The 20000-nt window shown below is 36.0% G+C and overlaps 1 protein-coding gene across 2 annotated transcripts in view; it reads right to left on the bottom strand.

Moving 5' to 3' along the window:
• sox5 (SRY-box transcription factor 5) overlaps positions 1–20000 on the bottom strand; it is a 242290-nt gene that overhangs the window by 14583 nt on the left and 207707 nt on the right. For both annotated transcript variants that reach the window (XM_028815694.2, XM_028815700.2), the window contains exon 11: positions 16736–16908. In XM_028815694.2, coding sequence (XP_028671527.1) covers positions 16736–16908 — 173 coding nt within the window. The remainder of the gene's footprint in view (positions 1–16735; positions 16909–20000) is intronic.

The following is a 20000-nucleotide window of genomic DNA, read 5'->3' as shown; positions in this document are numbered from 1 at the left end:
ATCTCTACACGGAGAATGTCAAAACAGTTGTCTGTGCTTTTGTTGCATATCACCAACCGCTGAACCAAATTAACCTTCAATCACAGAGGGGGTTGCGTTTGACTGTAATTAAACTGAACATTGCAATGCAGAGGTTAACATACATGTGGTGGATGTATTTAGTCTTGAGAACCAAATTAGGGAATGTTATTCAAAAGCTCACACTACTTAATACGTTTATTTTGACTAAAATAAAGCACAATTAGAACACTTAGTCAGAAAAAATAATAATGGCTCTTGCATTCTTGATTCTAGAAAATTTATGTATTTTTGTGATGTTAAATTAATACTTACATGTGCAATCTTTCAGTAAATATTTAGTTAACCTACATGGCACACTAGAAGCTCGAGATCTGACCAGTTTTTTCAGGGCACTAACATGATTCCTTTTTTTCTGTAATTCTTTAACATCCTTTTATTAATACATAATTTCACATTTTATTATTACATTATTATAATGCTTATTTCATGATAATGTCTTTTTTACTAATGAACCCTGATTCACACTTACACATGGATTATTTTAGTATAAGCAAATACAATATTGTATATAAGGAAAAAAATCTAGTTTAAGGCAAGCAAAGAGTTAAACACGTAAGCTTCATCCATCAGGCAGCCAGCACAGCATCAATATGAATGATGGATGTGAAATTATTATGGGGCTGCCACCAAATGCACTCTCTGCCATTTGTAACTAACACTGGAACTGACACGCTTTTTTATTAAACATCCACATTAAGTCAACATTGGTCACTGTCATCTCATCTTCAGAGCTCTGCTAAGAAGCTATGGGAATAGGCAGTAACAGGGAGTTAGCATTTGGTGAGGTTGGAGTGACAAAGCGGCTCCTTGCTCAGTTCACTGGAAGAAATATTGTACAGTTACAAATAGCTCTTTAGTCAAGCCACAAGATGTAAATTCATGTTGGAGAGCATTTGACAAATGGAAGGAATGAACGAAAGGAAAAAAAGTTTACTCACATTACTACCAATCATCTATCTATCTATCTATCTATCTATCTATCTATCTATCTATCTATCTATCTATCTATCTATCTATCTATCTATCTATCTATCTATCTATCTATCTGCTTTAGAGATTTTTTTGTTGTTGTAGAATATTGGGGTGGCTGGGGGGATTGTCACAAACACAGACATAGAAAGTCATAAATCATTTGTTCTTTAGGAGGTACTCCAGGGACTGTGGGGCAGCTCAAAAGCTTTGTACAAAGATGCAGGGACATTTAGCGTCACTTCAATTTAAGTCCAGGTCCAAAGACGTTGAAACATTTTGGAAAAGCTGTGTTGATGAAACAAGGACAACATGTCTGTATCTCAGTGTCACTAGAGCATGGCTGTCTGCATGAGCAACTCCGGTAAAAAAAACTAATGGTGTACTCCAGCATCTAAAACATTTAGTAGTTGAATCAGTTGTTAAAATATAAGTCTTTTAAAACACAATTCCCAAATAAACAAACTACCAACTATACTCTGAACTTGAATTGGTACATCTTGTACAAACTTGTACAAAACATGCAGAATTTTAGTTGACACAGCCTGATATGCTATCCATTTTAGTCAGATATTTAAAAATGGGAATTATGTGGATAAGGACATATGACAAAGCAACAACAAGGAAGGTGGAATCGTAATCATAATAGAAACATTGCTTATATGCTGGAATACTATACCAGGTCAGTAATCCCTTAGGTTACTATTGATTTGTCACATACCCAGAGGAGAACAGAAGAAGCAGTTTCGGTATAGGGTTTAAGTTACTAGCTAGAGAAAAAAATATTTATTACAAGATAAAAGCAAGGGCAACCACAACAGTCACTCTATTAAAATACATACTATATAAACCATTTACTTGTGCATTCTGTTTTGTTGAAAAGGAAGTTGACTGCTGTAACATTTTTGGGAAGTTATACATTATATGGAATTGTGCAGTATTCAAGGATGTCTATAGAGGTACTGGATAAAACTGTGGTACTGGTTAGTTTGGTAAATTTATCGCTATATGTAACAAATTGATTTTTGTTTTCAATTGCCCTCAATAAACACAGATGATATCTCTCACAACATACTTTTTACAAATAAAACCGCAGTACAGTAATGAATAAAATCTACGTTATTTGGCACTCCTTCAGTACTCATATGACGGCCTGGATGTTGCCTCAAAGCAGCCTGACAAGCTCCTTAACTGGGATGATGGAGGAGAACCATTGTACAATAACATTCAATGCTCTACACTTAGTGATTCATTCTCCCTCATATACTGTGTGAGCAACAACAGGTAGCAGTAAAAGCTATGCACTCACAGCAAATCTTGTTGGATCCTTCAATGCCTGGAAACCCAAAGAAATATTGGCTTTCACCAATTTCATATTGTGGTGCATCTCTTCCTCACCCGATGTCTACAATATATCCTTCACTGAATAAGGTATTGAGACTCCCAATTACATTTAAGCATGCAGGTGCCCACTTTCTCCAAGCAAAGCAAGAATAGGTGATTACTGCTGTTTCCTCAGAGACTGATGAATAGCACATACATTTTAGCAAGTAAAAAAACTTGACATAATATACAAAACAAAAACATATAAAACAAAGCTAGCCATCAACCAGTGCCATCTTTGTAGCAGATACTGATTAAAAAATCCATAGTAAAAGTGGAAGATGTGCTATATTCATTTAACTTGGTGGTGATGGATGTTAACTTGACAATGGAAAGAGAGATGGCAACGTTTTCTATGTATTTGATTTAAAGTCTAATTATATGCAAAACACACACTGTACATAAATGTCCACTTGCCATTTTGAAATATTGACTGACTCTACCTCAAATACTATATAGTGTTCATGTTTGCTCTTTTATATTTCAATATATGATATAAATGATTTTAAACTGTTAATTGCTTGCTAGCCATGAAAGAAATTATCATTAAAATGTTCAGTTTTCAGATGCATGTTTCCATAGACCTATAAATTTGAGACAAGGATATCTGTCAAAAAACAAATCAATAATACTATCATTAATTAACATTTCCAGATTACTGTCTACGAGTTCCTTTCAGTTCTAGCATACTGAAATCACAATTTTTCAGTCCTTATTTATCACATTGGTTATGTCTGTGTTCATTTTAATTCCTAACTGATTCATAATGTAGATACCATAATAATGCTGCTAATAAGATGCAGTTTGTCAGCTTCAATTTTCAAATTACTACTGCCTTGATATTAAATGCTATATGATACACTTCAATCAGCTTGCTTCTTTAATTGTGTTTTTGTTGTACTCTGCAAAGAGTCTTATGATGGCATGCTCTGTCAAAAATGCTATATAGTATATAAAGTATGACTAACAGCTTAAATTTGTGTTGTTTCCTCCATTTGGTGGTATCTCCCAACCAGTGCAGTTTGCATGTTTTGTCTTGATCATGTATAATTCCTCTGGAAAGCCTAATTTCCACCAGAATTCTAAAGACATGCTATTAGGTTAATTGGGAACTTTAAGTTAGACCACTGTGAGTGAGTGTCGATCTGTGTGAACTTGCCTATTCATAAAGTGATGTTCATAAGTAAAAGATCCCTGTCTTCTACCTATTGCTAATATGACAGGCCTTAAAAAGTGGGAACAGAAAATTGAGTGATGAAGTTATTGTGGTACGCTTCTGAAAGTCTGTAATTTATACAGTGTACATACCAAAAAAAAAACAATTGGTAATTAGGATAAGCTTGTATGCTTTGATGCCTTGTTTTAGGTTGTTTCTTCTTGATTGTTCCTGTTGTCTTCATTTCATGCAAAGGATGTAAAAGCAAGATGAAAGAGTCGGTTATCCTTGACGATGCAGAGTAAAATATGAATCCAACACTAGGAACCATTATAATTTCAGTTAACTTGTAACTTCACACCATTATGGTGTTCTAGGTATCACTTCATACCCAAATTTCAGACTCCTTGCCAATATGCCCTATTACTGGAATAAATTTTTAAGGAAAAGCTCCAATCCAATCTTTCTGTTGACTTATTACTTTTACTGTATGACTTCGGATTTAGTACAACAAATTTGAGCTTTTGACTTTGCCAGATAAATATTGTTAGAATACCTGTACTGCAATTTATCAGCCACGCAGTTACACAAACTTTGTGTATTGCATGCATTTGCAACATTCCAAGGCACAGTATGACATTTATCAATCAGAACATTTGTAAGAAAAAGTGTGTAAATCTACACTTACCCCTCACCATACGTACACACACTCTTCCTAACAGTAGAATAATAGAATAGCTTGGCAAGCAAAGCTGAAAGGCATGCTTTTGAAAAAGACTGCATCTAGACGACTCCCGCTGAGTGGCACTGGCACCTACGACACATTACCAGATGGCCTTGCAAACATCATTTTTGCAGAAATAAAAAGTAGGACAATGTGAAAAGTATATTCCAAGTTTTTAATTCAAGTTGAGGTAAACATTCCAACAGCATAATCATCCTTATATAGGTCAGATAAAAAAGCCAGTGAGATCATAGCTTTATAGTCATCAGTGAAAACCCGAAGACTGACCTGGCCATGTCAGGCTGCAATAAGAATAATATTGTTATGAGACAACCACTTTCTTAAATATAGTATTATATTAAGTGATAGAACTTTCAGCAGTTGAACTGCAATAACTCCGCACTCCACAACATAATCCAACATAAACAGTGGTATGGTGATTAAGGTCTCCTACTTTAAACTAGATAGTTGCTGGTTTAAACCCCAACTCCAGCTTACTGTGCGATAAGTCACTAAAACTGCCCATGTTAAAAGCTGTAAATACATAATGTACTTAATTTAAATGCATCCTCTTCTTGTAAGTTGCCTTCGATAAAGGAGTAAGCCCAATGTAAAATAATGGTAAATATTAGACAAAGTATATTGATTTTAGCAACCAATCTCTCTGGATTTTTACAGTCTGTCTCCCAATATTGGGGACTGGCTAACATTGGGGGAGTGAAAGTTACATGCAAAGCGACCTACAATTTAAGATGTGTTCTAAATATGAAACACTAATCAAACTTTCCTCTACTCCTTTTATGCAGAAGTACACTGTTACATCTTAAATGCCTTTTGATCTCACTGCTAAAACTTACTTTTAACTACTTGTCTGGCATGAACTATTAAAAAAATCCAAAATTTTCAAAATGCTATTGTCTGAGTTTTGCCATAAGCCAAATGATTATGTGAGTGATTATGTCATCTCTCAACTGACTTGACTATGCCTTTATGATATTATATAATCTTCAAAACTCTCCTACTGATTATGTAGCTAGTACTGGTGCTGCTACTAGGATGTTAAATTATGCCAGATAACTACGAACTTCTAATGCTGGCATTTTCAGAATTCAGCTCTTGGTTAATGCTTATTTAGTTATAGGTCTCATACTCTAGGGCTGGCCTATGCAAATGGTGGCCCAGAAGCAACCTCCAAGTGAAAAACATTTTGTGAGCCTTCAGAAACACCTACAGTAGTACAGCCCATGAACGCAAACTTCTGCGTAGCTGTGCAACATTCAAGCCACAATGCACTGCACTGTTGTGTATCTAGAAGTAATGGTAGTAGTCCTCAGCTGTGACAACTGGTCATGGCATCGACTACATATTAAATGATTCTATAATCAATTCTGTGCTCAGTCTTGATTGTATTTCAGTTTCATTAAGTGAGGGCAAACGTGGGTTTTCTCAAACTAATCTAATTACCACTCCAATGAGAGCCCTGTTATTAACAAGCACTGTCTCTGCGCTTCTCCTCATAGGATTGCTTGGCCCTCCATTCATACACTTCGATCCTGCAGATTCATGGCTGTTGTCAGGACGAAGATCAGCCATTGACAATCAAAGAAAAGAATAAATTAAAAAGACTGCATTTGATGAAAACATGCAAAAAGTTTGTAATTTTCTTTAAAATTCAATCAAATTAAGCACTGATTGCTTTGCAGGACTACATAACAACTTTTTTGTAGAATGTTATTAACCTGCTGTTAATATTCTTCAATTTCGGAAATTCTCTCTTTGTAGTCTTAATCTATCAAGCACAATATTATGCAATACAGAACACCTACACACGTGATGTAATGGTAGGACTGTTGCCTGGCAATAATGACATCATGGGTTCATGTCCTGGGTCTTGCCTGCATGAAGTTTTCAAAGCACTTTGGAGAATTATTATTATTATACATGATGATTTGTCAATTTCAAATTTTAAACATTATGTTTTTTCACCAAATAAACAAAACATGTAGCGCTAGGAATCTCAGCCTCCATATACCTTCACAGTACCTCAAACTTGATCCAAACGCAATGTATGTGTGTACCATTACCTTTTTATTTATAAAAAACGCACTGCTAATCACACATGTGGTGATTTAAAATGGACCTCTTTGCTCTACGTGTGCAGTAGTTGTATTCATACATGCTAGTTACTGTTATCACTTATTATGGGTTTGTGGACTGATAGCTTTGATAGCATTGATAGTTCTTACTTATTCTGTTAAATGCACTTGGTGATATGCCTGGGTCATTTATGACCAAAATATTTATTTTATTTTTAAATGGTAAGATGATCCGCTGTGGCAACCTCTAACAGGAGCAGCTGAAAGAAGAAGAAGAAGAAACAATTGTTATTGTTTATAATGTGCACTTTCTTCTGATTTCATGCACCTTGAGATATGCCTGGGTCAGATGTGAGCAAAATGTTTATTTTTTCGTTTCAAAAGTAGAATAAAGTATTACTACTACCTCAGATTCTGTTCAATTATGGCTTTTTTATTGTTTTTTATGCACATTTTGATGTGCGTATGTCAGATGTGATCAAATTTAAAAGGGAAACAATGAATAAACATTATTTGTTTTTCTATACATTCATGTATGTTGATTTAAAATTTGTTATTACCAGCTGCTTACCTGTCACTGAAAATGTCTGGTCCAGTTAAATTTCTTGGTTTGAAAATCTGGCCCAACTGAATTTGTAACTGAATAGCCCTGCTCTAGCGTCTTACTCAAAATATTTCTTCAAGACTTCACCAGTGGTCACACTGAAATCATACTATAAAAATGTCCATTTTCTTTCTTGTATTTTCATTGACTATATAGTAGATGTAACTTTATTCTGTACTGTAATTGATAATTTAGTGATATACCTGAATTTACTGTATTTTCAACAAGGCTGTCAATTTACACCCATAAACATGGTTACTTGAGCACATACTGTAGTTCTCTTTAATTAAAAACATTGAATGGTCTTGTATCACAGAATAATTTCTTAATTTTAAATCATTGCTTGCATTTGAAAGGACATGTCAAATGAATTAGAATGAATAAATTAACATATGCTAGTTATATCTTAGATAAATGTTTGATCCAAAGGAAAAATTTGACTGATGCCCAGAATGATGAAGGAGAGTGACCATTGAATCAAATAGCCAGGGTACATGTCCAAATCCATGTCAGTTCCGGGTTCAGCTAAACCATCCATATCTTAGAGCAAACCCTTATCTTGAATTTACACATCTGAGGTTACATAGATATTACTAACATGCTACAGAGGAGTAGCTAGGGTTTTCAGCGCCCAGGGACAACTGAAAATTTCGCGCCCCCTCCTGTTTACCAAAATGCAATGGGGAAGGGAAATTTGGCCCCCCCTAGCTACGCCACTGACATGCTACAGACTATTCAGCATGAAGGCCTGGGGTAGATGGGTGCAATGCATGTATGTTAAGGGTTAACCGTATGTTGGAAATTTAAATACAGAATCCAGAATGCTAGGTGATCCTTGACGTTAAATGCTCCCCACATTGTCTCAATTGAAGTTTTCTTTGACTTCTGACTGTTGTCTCTTCTTTCAAACATTAGATATGCTGTTGGCTGCTATAGTGATCATGGACTTTTAGTGTGTTCATACAACACAAAAATCAAGCGCAAACATTACTGTTGAATATGCCAGACAGACAGAATTCAGCTTATTAACCCTAAAGGGCAAGTGTCTGCATATCTGTGTGTACATCCGGTTGCTACATATGTTCTATATGCCATTTGGTATAGGATTTGTAAAAACAGTGGTAATATTTCTAATGCACCATCTGCTGGAATGAAAAATGCAAAGCATTTTATTACTGCACATATTACAAAATTAAATCAATGTTGATTCCAAGGGGTGTCAATAGTCTAGCTGCAGACCTCGACACTGGTTACAATATAGTTATGATTAGGGTTGTGGGAAAGTTATCTGAGTCAAATGATGACTATCCATTAAGTTAATTTCAGGTACTTGGAGCTCCAGAGTGGAGGTTCCGGGCTGCAGAAACAGCAGACTCAAATTCACAGCGTTGATTACTTAGATTTTAACCTGTCTTCCATGGGTAGCACATCTAGTCACCGTAATAACACATAAGCACTATTCTCATATTTTTAACATAAAATCAACATTAAATTGGTTGATAATAAATTGAATGGCTCAATCATGGATTAAGAGTGAAAGTAATCTAATTATACTCAGTGGTTGATCAATCAGTGAATCTCTATGTGAGAAAACGTTTTTAAAGGTCATACAAAGTACATATTGGTCCTTATTGCTGTGAATTATTCAATATGACCTTTTTCTTTTGCTGTCAAAACTGAAAAACAATGAGGTCTAAAATTTGTCAAAAATATAATGATACATTGTTAAAATTTGACCAAAATGGTAATATTTTCAGCATTTGCCTGGCATCTTGCTTAGGAGATGTGGTGTAAATCCCCACTAGATACTTTTCTATGCTTCCTTTAACACATCACTGTATTTGTTTTTCAAATACTTCAGTAGTAAGTGATATTTTTTTTGTTTTCATGTCAAAGCTTTGTATGCTGTATAATATTGCACAAGATCTTAGTTGCTTCCAGCTGTAAATGTAGCAAGGTGGTCCACCTACAACAGTTAGTAAATTGCTGTACATTTCATTGAACTGATGACTATAGGGAGCTCTGACCTCGTGAGGTATGGTGAGTGCTCTTTTATCCCGTCAACCCTCTTTTCTTTCTAATTATTTACTTTGGACACACCAATCTAATTCCTGGATGTGGGTGATTGACTCTGTGGGACATGTCTTCAGGAGAAAGCTGTACTGAACTGACGGGCACAAATCTGCCACTATAGTTTAATATATTGTTTAATGGTTAACAAATCTCAGCAGTCTCATAGTCTAAACTCGGGAATCCATTTAATATAAATCTTTGGATAGACATCATCTGCCACCAGGCAATATAACTGTTATGTGGCTTTGTAATTTTTTTTTTATTTTTATGGAGCGAGAGGCATTAAGTTTAGGATTGATTAAGTGTATTGAGATTCATACTAATGAACATTTCCATGACCAATGCTCAGAAAATTTCTGCCCATAATATTTATGGCTTTATTAAAATAAATGTTGTAATACTTGTAGAACTTAAGAGGCATGAACCCCTCTGTTCAAAATAGAGTATCATGATATTTGTTTTTCACCCATTTATTAGTTTTAGAAGAATACATTACAATAAGTATAGTACAACAATTGTGCATATAATAAATATTATAATATTTCATATCAAATTTAAATTCAACTTCTACACCATCCCTAACCCTCCTGGTGAGCTATGAAATCAGATTACCCATTATGTAGTTGCCCTTTAAACATACTGAAGCATCTAGAGGGTTAACAGAGGCCCAGCATGCTTACTTAAGGTCAGCATTAATAAATTATTGACAAATTCTAGAGAAGCTTTGGACAATTCCTGGAATAGAAAAGTAGATTATTTCATATCTTAAGTGGAAGAGGACATGAATTCCTTACTATGTTATAATCTGATTTTTTTGGATATGATTTTTTATAATGAATTCTTTTCCATATACTGTGAAATGTGTAATAATAATTTGCCACAGATGGATAGAGATTCCTTCATATTTAGTTATGTACAATTATAGTGCTTTAAAAAGTAATTTCCCTAAGGTTTAGATAACTATATGTTTCAAAGATGTTAATTTCAGTGGTTTATATAAATTGAAAATACTTTATTGCTAATTTAGCAATCCTAACATTAAACAAATACTACTGCTTTTTGTAACGGTTCTGGTTTTCTTTTGATTTTGATTTATTGGGAATCTAAACTGTTTAATGACAGTTTTTGAATAAATGATTTTTTCTTTTATTATCATTTACCTGTCCATCTATAGTATCTTCTAAATCTAATGCAGATTCACTGGCATTATAATGTCTGTCTGAAATGAGAACAGGCTCTAGGTGACTCCAGTTGAAAAAACAGGTGCCATTATGATGTTCGGTAGACTGTACCTAACTTTCATTTGCAATAGTGGGAAGTGACTACATCATATTTGAAGCAAATAATTTGCTCTTAATCTGTCCTACCAAGTCAGAAATCTTTCTTTTCAATTCAACTGTATATACTGTATATACCGGCTGTACCTGCGTAGTAGTGAAACAAGACAAACTTTAAAAATCAATAAACAAACAGGTATTGCTAGTTAAGCGGAGACAAGGTACACTCCAAAACTCAGGGGTACACTGACTCGAACAGTGGCTGGCAAATGAGTGAGGATGGCCCTGCCCGGCTCCCCACTCCTGACGTCACGCTTCCCCCCTCCAGTCGGCCTGCAGCCTCTGTCTCGGATTAGCGTGAATGTATCACTCCTGCAAGCGAACTATGATTCTTAGCACAATGAGAGAAGTCGCAAAATCAACTGGAATGTTCAAGCAAAGTATAGAAAAAAAAACAATTTAAATCCATTAAGTAGTTCTCTTGTTTGCTAGATAAGCTGAGGTTTGTGATACTTAGCGAGATGAGAGAAGTCGCAAAATCAACCAGAATGTTCAAGCAAATTACAGAAAAAAACCCAATCTAAATCTGTTAAGTACGTCTCTTGTGAAAAGCGGACAGACATACAGACAAACATATATTAGATTTTATATATAGAGAGATAAATATAAATATACTAGGGGGCTTCACCCCCTGCTTGCTTTGCTCGCCAATCCCTGTGTTTGGTTAATCGGATATACAATTCTTAATTTTTTTTTCTTTGGAATTGTTTCAATTTCATTATTTGCACTTTTACTTTAAAGCTTCATTAAAAACAATATTTTTTGGAGACACATTGTGACAACGCAATGTATAACTGCCCGTCAGTGACTATTGTTTCTGTTTCTCTAATAAATAATCCAACTTTTTCTAATGTTTGTCACGGTATTCTCATGGTAAACTGTAAAGATTTTAATACGAATGGCATATCACGATCTCCTTTGCTGTGTAATGTTATTCGCGGAATATATACATTACCTATCATTTTGCCTGTTAAAATTTGCATCGCTTCTCCGTGATCATCAATATACACCTGACCGAATTGTGTATTCTTTGAAATTTAACTTGTCGTTCCTTTAACTGTTCCAGGAGCACAGATTTTCATAGCGTATGGTCCATTATTGTGTAAATCCACGTTTTGTGCATTGAATGATGCAAATGCAAAAAGACTTTGTTGTCTACTCTTTGCCTTTTATTTCTGACCAAGATTTGTCCTGCTATTTTTTCAATTACACCTGGTTCTGATGATTAATCACCTTTTGTTTGCGGTAATGCAATCTTTTCTATCTTTTCTTTGATACTGTAGCAACTCACATTACAAAGTGTCACAAAAGTTTTACTTGAACAATCGCCGACTTGTAGTTAAGCAGCATAGGATGGTGGTCTGTAGGATGACATTGGAGATCAAGAAGAGGAAGAGTGTGAGGGCAGAGCCAAGGATCAAATGGTGGAAGTTGAAAAAGGAAGACTGCAAGGTTGAGTATAAAAGGAAACCTGGTGGTGGAATGGGGAAGTACAGGAGAGTATACAGAGGAAGAGGATGGCAAAGAAGAAGTGGGATAGTCAGAGAGATGCAGAAAGTAGACAAGAGTACAAGGAGATAAGGTGCAAGGTGAAGAGAGAGGTGGCGAAGGCTAAAGAAAAGGCATATGATGAGTTGTATTTGAGGTTGGACACTAAGGAGGGAGAAAAGGACCTGTACCGATTGGTGAGACAGAGGGACCAAGCTGGAAATGATGTACAGCAGGTTAGGGTGATAAAGGATAAAGATGGAAACCTACTCACAAGCGAGGAGAGTGTGTGTGCCTCGAGAGGAGCTATGGTATTATATGAGGAAGTCGGAAGAGTTGTGCAGGATATGTACGAGGGAAGTGTGACAGTGGTGAGGTCTGCAGTAGGAGTGACGGATGCATTCAAGTTGGAGGTGGGATTACATCAGGGATTGGCTCTGAGCCCTTTCTTATTTGCAATGGTGATGGACAGGTTGACAGACGAGATTAGACAGGAGTCCCCTTGGACTATGATATTTGCTGATGACATTGTGATCTGTAGCGATAGTAAGGAGCAGGTTGAGGAGACCTGGGAGAGGTGGAGATATGCTCTAGAGAGGAGAGGAATGAAGGTCAATAGGAACAAGAAAGAATACATGTGTGTAATTGAGAGGGAGGTCAATGGAATGGTGAGGATGCAGGGAGTAGAGTTGGCGAATATGGATGAGTTTAAATACTTGGGATCAACAGTACAGAGTAATAGGGATTGTGGAAGAGAGGTGAAAAAGAGAGTGCAGGCAGGGTGGAATGGGTGGAGAAGAGTGTCAGGAGTAATTTGTGACAGACGGGTATCAGCAAGAGTGAAAGGGAAGGTCTAAAGGACGGTAGTGAGACCAGCTATGTTAGGGTTAAGGTTGGAGATGGTGGCACTGACCAGAAAGCAGGAGACAGAGCTGGAGGTAGCAGAGTTAAAGATGCTAAGATTTGCATTGGTTGTGACGAAGATGGATAGGATTAGAAACGAGTACATTAGAGGGTCAGCTCAAGTTGGACGGTTGGGAGACATGTGAATTTCCCCTTGGGATTATCTATCTATCTATCTATCTATCTATCTATCTATCTATCTATCTATCTATCTATCTATCTATCTATCTATCTATCTATCTATCTATCTATCTATCTATCTATCTATCTATCTATCTATCTATCTATCTATCTATCTATCTATCTATCTATCAAAGTCAGAGAAGCGAGATTGCGTTGGTTTGGACATGTGCAGAGGAGAGATGCTGGGTATATTGGGAGAAGGATGCTAAGGATAGAGCTGCCAGGAAAGAGGAAAAGAGGAAGGCCTAAGGTGATGGGTGTAACAGAACAAGATGCAGAGGACAGAAAGATATGGAAGAAGATGATCCGCTGTGGCAACCCCTAACGGGAGCAGCTGAAAGAAGAACAATAAGATTTTTGTTTACCTACCTACCTACCTACCTACCTACCTACCTACCTACCTACCTACCTACCTACCTACCTACCTACCTACCTACCTACCTACCTACCTACCTACCTACCTACCTATCCATTAATTATTTTTATTGAGACTTTGTAAAATGCCAAATTTCCCCTTCAGGGACAAGCAAAGGTCAATCAAATTCTACCTAGGAAAGGGGTGTTGCATCTCTTCCTTTTGAGCAATGTTTAACTTTATGCTCACATGAACTCAAGCAGACATTGTAGAAATTCAAAGATATGGCACTGACAATTAATTTGGTATCAGTGCAAAATATCTTGGAAAGTACTTCCTGTAGTCCCTGTAACTTTTTACACAGTACCTCAAATTTTAATTTCAATGTATTTCAAGTTTTCATTGTATTTAATTTCAAGTATGTGCATAGTATTATTCTTCAGGACTACTGTTGTGATACCTGCAATAACCTTCATTTCCAGATTACCAAGTAATCTTATTCATGTTTTAAAAGAAATTTTACCCTTTACTGAAATGTACATAATGTAAAAACACATGTACATTCATTAACACAGAGTCAGTACAGGAATGGCAATAAATAATACACTAAATCAACAAGAGCCAGGGAGATGAGGGAAATTAAATGATACCTAGCCTGAAGTGTGCTTATTGATTACTGTTTCGTAAGCAATCAGGATTTCAATTCTGATTGTATACTGTTTGCCAATGTGGGCTCATGATTAGAAGTAAGCTTTGAATATTAGTGTCAAGATGCTATCATTTGTCATCATCTTCCAAAGGCAATCCACTCACATTATCACCAAAGAGAGTGACCCATCTGTCTGGCATATTGGAGATTGTGAAGCACTTGAATTGCTTAGGTGATTTCAAACCTCGGCACAGCCAGCCAGCTGTGCTGGCATGCCAATGGCTGATCCTTGGAAGCCGGAGATCAACACATTAGCGCACTGGTATACAGCGCTCACTGTGTCTGCTTTATCTAAACCATTTTGACATTCATTTGAAGCTAAGAGTGTGAGAGGGCTCATTCATACAGAGATTTATGTGCCTAGTTTATATTTATTGCACTCAATAAAAAGGCAGATTTAAAGCACATTTACATGGCAAATGCAAGCATCTCACTAATTTTCATTTCAGACCCCTATCTTTTTTTTAATATATATTCTGTTTTCCAGCACCACAGTTGCATTTACAACTTAATTATACAATTAGAATACATCACAAAATTATAGCATCTTTAAAAACACACTTTAAATTGTCCCCTCCATTAGACTGTGACCTGCTGTAAACTATAAAGCTATAATGAAATGGGTTATTTTATCCCGTGTAATGGTATTAAATTATACTTCTGAAACAATTTGCAGAATTTAAATGTATCTAAAAAGCTAATAAACTGGCATTGTGCATTTATATTGTTATTACTTTTTTTTCTGTAAGCAAAACATTCAGTAAAAATGATGCGGTACTGCAGAATGCAAGCAAGTTAAGACTCCTTCCAGGTAACTGTCAACAAAGCATTTACTACATGGAGGACATGTATTTCAGCTCTTTTGCAAGTCAGTGATGGATAACCACAGTTTATACACATATTTTCTCAGATTCAGGTATGACAGATAACATCACTTTGTTCTCTCTAGTTTAATCGGGGCTATTGCTATGGTAGAATTTTAAGCAACAGTTAAGAGTAAATATACATTTTCCACATTTTCTATGAGAAAATAAAATTACATTAGTGTAAATCTGGCCAATAAACTAATAAGAATTTTAGCCTAAATTTAAAGTTTTTATTTATCTTTTTCCATTATAGCATGGCCTTTGAAACCCAAACATTTTCAAGCAATTCTCCAGTCTAGAGTTGTCAACTTTTTTGGTAGCTATTAAAAAAAAGTATTTATTGTGGGTTTGTATCAGCTTTTTCAATAATTGGGCTAACAATACATCATAAACCATGTCACTCTGTAACATATGCTTAGTACTCAATTTTAACAACATCAGAAAAATTGTCAATGTTATTCAAAATTATGGGTAGACAGCAGCTTTTTAGGAAATTTGTGTAACTTTTGCCTGCTTTACTAAATGACACAAAAGTATCAGCAGAGTGAGTGGACAATTTAATTCATTATTCGTAACAATATTAGCAGTGCTTTTTTCTGAGCTGAATGTAATTTCCATTTCCTTGTTAAGCTGCAGTGACCGTGATGTTAGCTTAGGACATCACTCCAATCTTATTTCAACCTTGCCCTGTTTCAGCTGATTAAGGGTCAAAGAACTGAAACTCTGCTTTGATTCTTCAACATTCTGTTTTATCATCTTCAAAGCTTATAAACCTAAAAAAGCAGTGTCATGTGTTAGAGAAACAGCTGATCTGCATTAAAGAAGATTAAGTTGCAGTGCTGGAGCTGAGAGCTTGGATTATTTTAATGTACCTCCATCAGCATACATGCAGTCAGGACAATTACCGCCATTAGACATGAATGACTGATTTGTAACCACAGCTAAAGAGAGCAGAGCGGGCTGGGCCCTTCATGAAAATGAATTTCCATGCCATCAAAGACATTTTAATGGGCTTCCCGATCAAACCACAAGGCCTGCCTTGCAAGTACATAAAACTCAAAATGAAGTCTTCCTGTCCAAAAGGATTTGGTCGGTTGTCGCCTGATAATTCCCTGCTTGGCTTCAAGAAAAAGAAATGCAAAAAAAAAAAAATACTACAGGCTCATCATTCTGCTAAACAGGAAACATTTTGGGAGGAGTTTATGGTTATTGCTGAACACCATCAATATGGATTCTGAAAGCTTCTTCAAAACTGCTGTATCCAACAGCTGACTTTAGTGTGCTTAACGAAAAACAGCAATGAAACCGAGATTCTGAGAAGCAGTCTGAGTCATTTTACATTACGGTTTGGATGAGTGTTAAAAGTGTTTTCCACTTAGAGAGGAAAAAGGACTTTCTTCTTGGAGCAATCCTTGAAGAAAACCTAAATAGTTGAGTGAATTTTACTCCACTGTATTACCTTTTCTTACTTTCAATCTCAAATTTTTTACAGACTATAAATGTGTCTTAAAGCAACCCCCCCCTTACACCTCATTTTTTAAGCATTCCTTGTGACTGCATATTACCATAATTCAATCTTCGGTATAGGTACTAGAAAGAAAAGTGTTTTTGCACCATACGTAAACAAACCTATTCACTTGTTTTCATTTTTGTTCGAAAACAAAACATAAATATATGTTATTTCAACTATTTTCTTTCTCAGTGCACAAAACAATAAAAACACTTATCTCTACAACAATATTACTGCTTTTCAAGATTTAAATAAAACATTGAGAGCAGGTTTTACTCTTGTGAAGGACATCACTGACCTTTTCTGTTCTGCTGTTGTTTAGCCCCAGACTGTTCACAACGGCCACCTTTGCATCCAACACTTGTTGCTCTTTCCTGAGCTGTTCTTTAATTTGTCTGGCTTCCTGGAATGCTTTGGTGACAGTGTCATGGTCATTTATATAACCCCCAGATGTGATAGAAGAAAGAAGGTCTGAAACAAGCCAAAGAGAAATACAAAATAAATTTTTAGATATTTAACATGTCAAAGTTCACATGGACTTCTACAGTGTAGTTATTCTTACTCAGTAAGTTTTTCTGATTTGCAGTACTGAGTTATTTAAACAGCAAATGGCATAATTTGTTCTGTTGTTGTTCTTTTTAGCTCAGGAACAGCTACAGAGAACAAGAGCATTACCACCCTTCCATTTACTCCACAACGGTTTGTGTTCTACAAAGAAAATAAACCAATTAAACAAAATGTATATATTAACGTCTGTGCCAGTCATGAAACAACAAGAAAGGAGGTCTTGGAAAAGACATACAGCACAAAAGCAGCTTGCTGTACAGAAAGTCAATTATCAGTCAGCAATATAATGTTTCTTTTTTTTCCTTTCAATATCTTACACGCTATTTAAAATGCATACTCTATTATATTATTAAGTATGTGTAATGTAAAAACGATCAATCGTACATTTCTCTGTCATACAAGCTGCCATCTGTGGGCATTACAGTTTGACACTGCATTTCACTTCAGTAGAAAGCCCCAGAGTATTTACTTAGATATGTTTCTTATAGAAAATGATATGAACCACTTGTATGATCTCACTTGTATAAAAGAATATGTGTAGCACAGTGGTCTACAGAGAGGCAAAGCACAAAATCCTGAATGCTGGTAGCTAGGGAAGGCTTTGGCATCAATATGACTTGCAATTTATACTTTGTGCTTACTGCCTCTGTACATATTGCCCATATGCCTTTGTAAAGATGCTCAAATAACTCTCTATTTTATGTCTCTGCTAATTGTCAAATTTTCTTTATGAAAAGCTTCATGGGTATCTCAGCTTTGTCCATCTGTGTGGAAGGTTTCGTAAGTGTCAATATACTGCAGTACCTAGGACATTTTCTGTGAATAAAACTGTCAACATTTTTAACAGCCATGCAATAATGCAATTTGAAGTACACAGGGCTGAGTTTTCCCTTTGTCTTTCTAGGGCATGCTTTTCTTCAGTGTTATTCATCATGGTGTTGTTGTTATTTTCTCTATAGGTTTTTCTGATTTTATTAAATTGCTTTGAGCAAAAGAAAGGTACATTATAAATAAAATGTGCTACTGTTACTGCAAGTGCGAAGGCTATAGGAGAATGTAATGAAAGACTGAAATTAGTGCTGGGCGGTATACCGGTTCATACCGAAAACCGTTTTTTATTTTTGTTATAATATGGATTTTTCTTATACCGCAACACTGGTTTAAATTGCCTAAACGACATTCGGAACGTGGCGCAGCGGGAACTGCTCAAGGGGGGACCTTTTCACTGCTAAACCGCTAAATAGGCATGCAATGGAGTACATGCGGTAGTGTATGTAGGTATTGCACGGTCAAAATAGACAGAGAACATTCCGAAACTTAATTAATTAAACTTGTATAATGAAGATTTTTTTAAAGTTCTGAACACTCCGTGGGCTGGATTTATAATTAGTTTTAATTTCACAAAGACGTTTATTGTGTGGTGATTGGTTATGTGGAGAAAGAAAAAGGAAGGATAGGAGCTGAAGGTTTTGGTATGTCAGACAGACAGCACGCATGCAATAAAGAAAGCCCGCTCAGAAGAACATCCATTGAATTCTGTGTTTGTGTCTCCGACCACCAGATCACAAACCCAATATTTACACAACATTTAAGTTAAACCTGTGCAATACCCATTCATACATCCAGTTTTTTGGAGCCTCGTCACACCTGCCATAAAGTTATACCTGGGGACCCCTTACTGCGAGGGAGCAGCACTACCGCCTCACTACCGTGCATGTTTAATACCTGCTTTAATGCATTTCATCCTGAAAATGATATCAAGTATATATCTTAGCAATCTAAATTTTCAGAGAGCAGGAATATCATGAAGTGAATGGATTCTGTGCGGTGATTGCTGCCGGTGCCTCCTCTTAGTGCAGAGGAAGTCAGTTTAAGAAGCATAGTGATTAACAACTGGGTCGGGGAACACTTAACACAAAGCATTTAATGTGCTGCATTACCTTATGACGGATTTTGAGAAAATCTAGTAAATTAAACATTGATTTTAGGATGAAATTTAGTTTATGACATTCTACTTTAATTATAAAATAAACTATGAGAATAAAGTGGAAATGTCCACTTTAATCTCGACATAAACGTCAAAATTAAGTGGAAATGTCGAGAATAAAGTCAACATGTCGACTTTATTCTCGACATATAGTTTGTTTTTTTCTTCCCTGTGTCCGTGTTTTTTTCTTCACCGTGGCCCTAATACGCTTCCATAGGGCTATATCACAAATAGCATTATAAATGCAAGTTGCAGTTTTATTATTTATGTATATAGCTTAGCTTGAAGCAAGGTTCACATTAATGCAGTTTACCTTAATGATGGTTCAGTTGGTAAAGATGTCATCATCAAGTTGCACTTGTTTAAGTTTATTTTATTTTTATTTGGTGAATACTGTGTAATGCACCTGGGCTTGAAGTCTTGAAGTAATAGTGCAACTATCAGTAATAATACTATTATTTATTTTATTGTTATTATTTATTAGTTTAAATATTATGCAGTTTAATGATGGTAAAGTTGTTTAAAAAGTCACTTTAACATGTCCGTGGACAGAGATTGTTAACGTTAACAGAAAGTGTACAGTAATCCCTCGCTATATCGCGCTTCGCCTTTCGCGGCTTCACTCTATCGCGGATTTTATATGTAAGCATATTTAAACATATATCGCGGATTTTTTGCTGGTTTGCGGATTTCTGCGGACAATGGGTCTTTTAATTTCTTGTACATGCTTCCTCAGTTGGTTTGCCCAGTTGATTTCATACAAGGGATGCTATTGGCAGATGGCTGAGAAGCTACCCAACTTACTTTTCTCTCTCTCTCTCTTGCGCTGACTTTCTCTGATCCTGACGTAGGGGGATTGAGCAGGGGGGCTGTTCGCACACCTAGACGATACGGACGCTCGTCTAAAAATGCTGAAAGATTATCTTCACGTTGCTACCTTCTGTGCAGCTGCTTCGTGAAGCGACATGCTGCACGGTGCTTCACATACTTAAAAGCACGAAGGGCACGT

This window comes from Erpetoichthys calabaricus, chromosome 1 (genome assembly GCF_900747795.2).
Source record: "Erpetoichthys calabaricus chromosome 1, fErpCal1.3, whole genome shotgun sequence".
Lineage (NCBI taxonomy): Eukaryota > Metazoa > Chordata > Cladistia > Polypteriformes > Polypteridae > Erpetoichthys > Erpetoichthys calabaricus.
The sequence above is the reverse complement of the archived record's forward strand: the minus strand, read 5'-3'. Positions and strand labels throughout refer to the sequence as shown.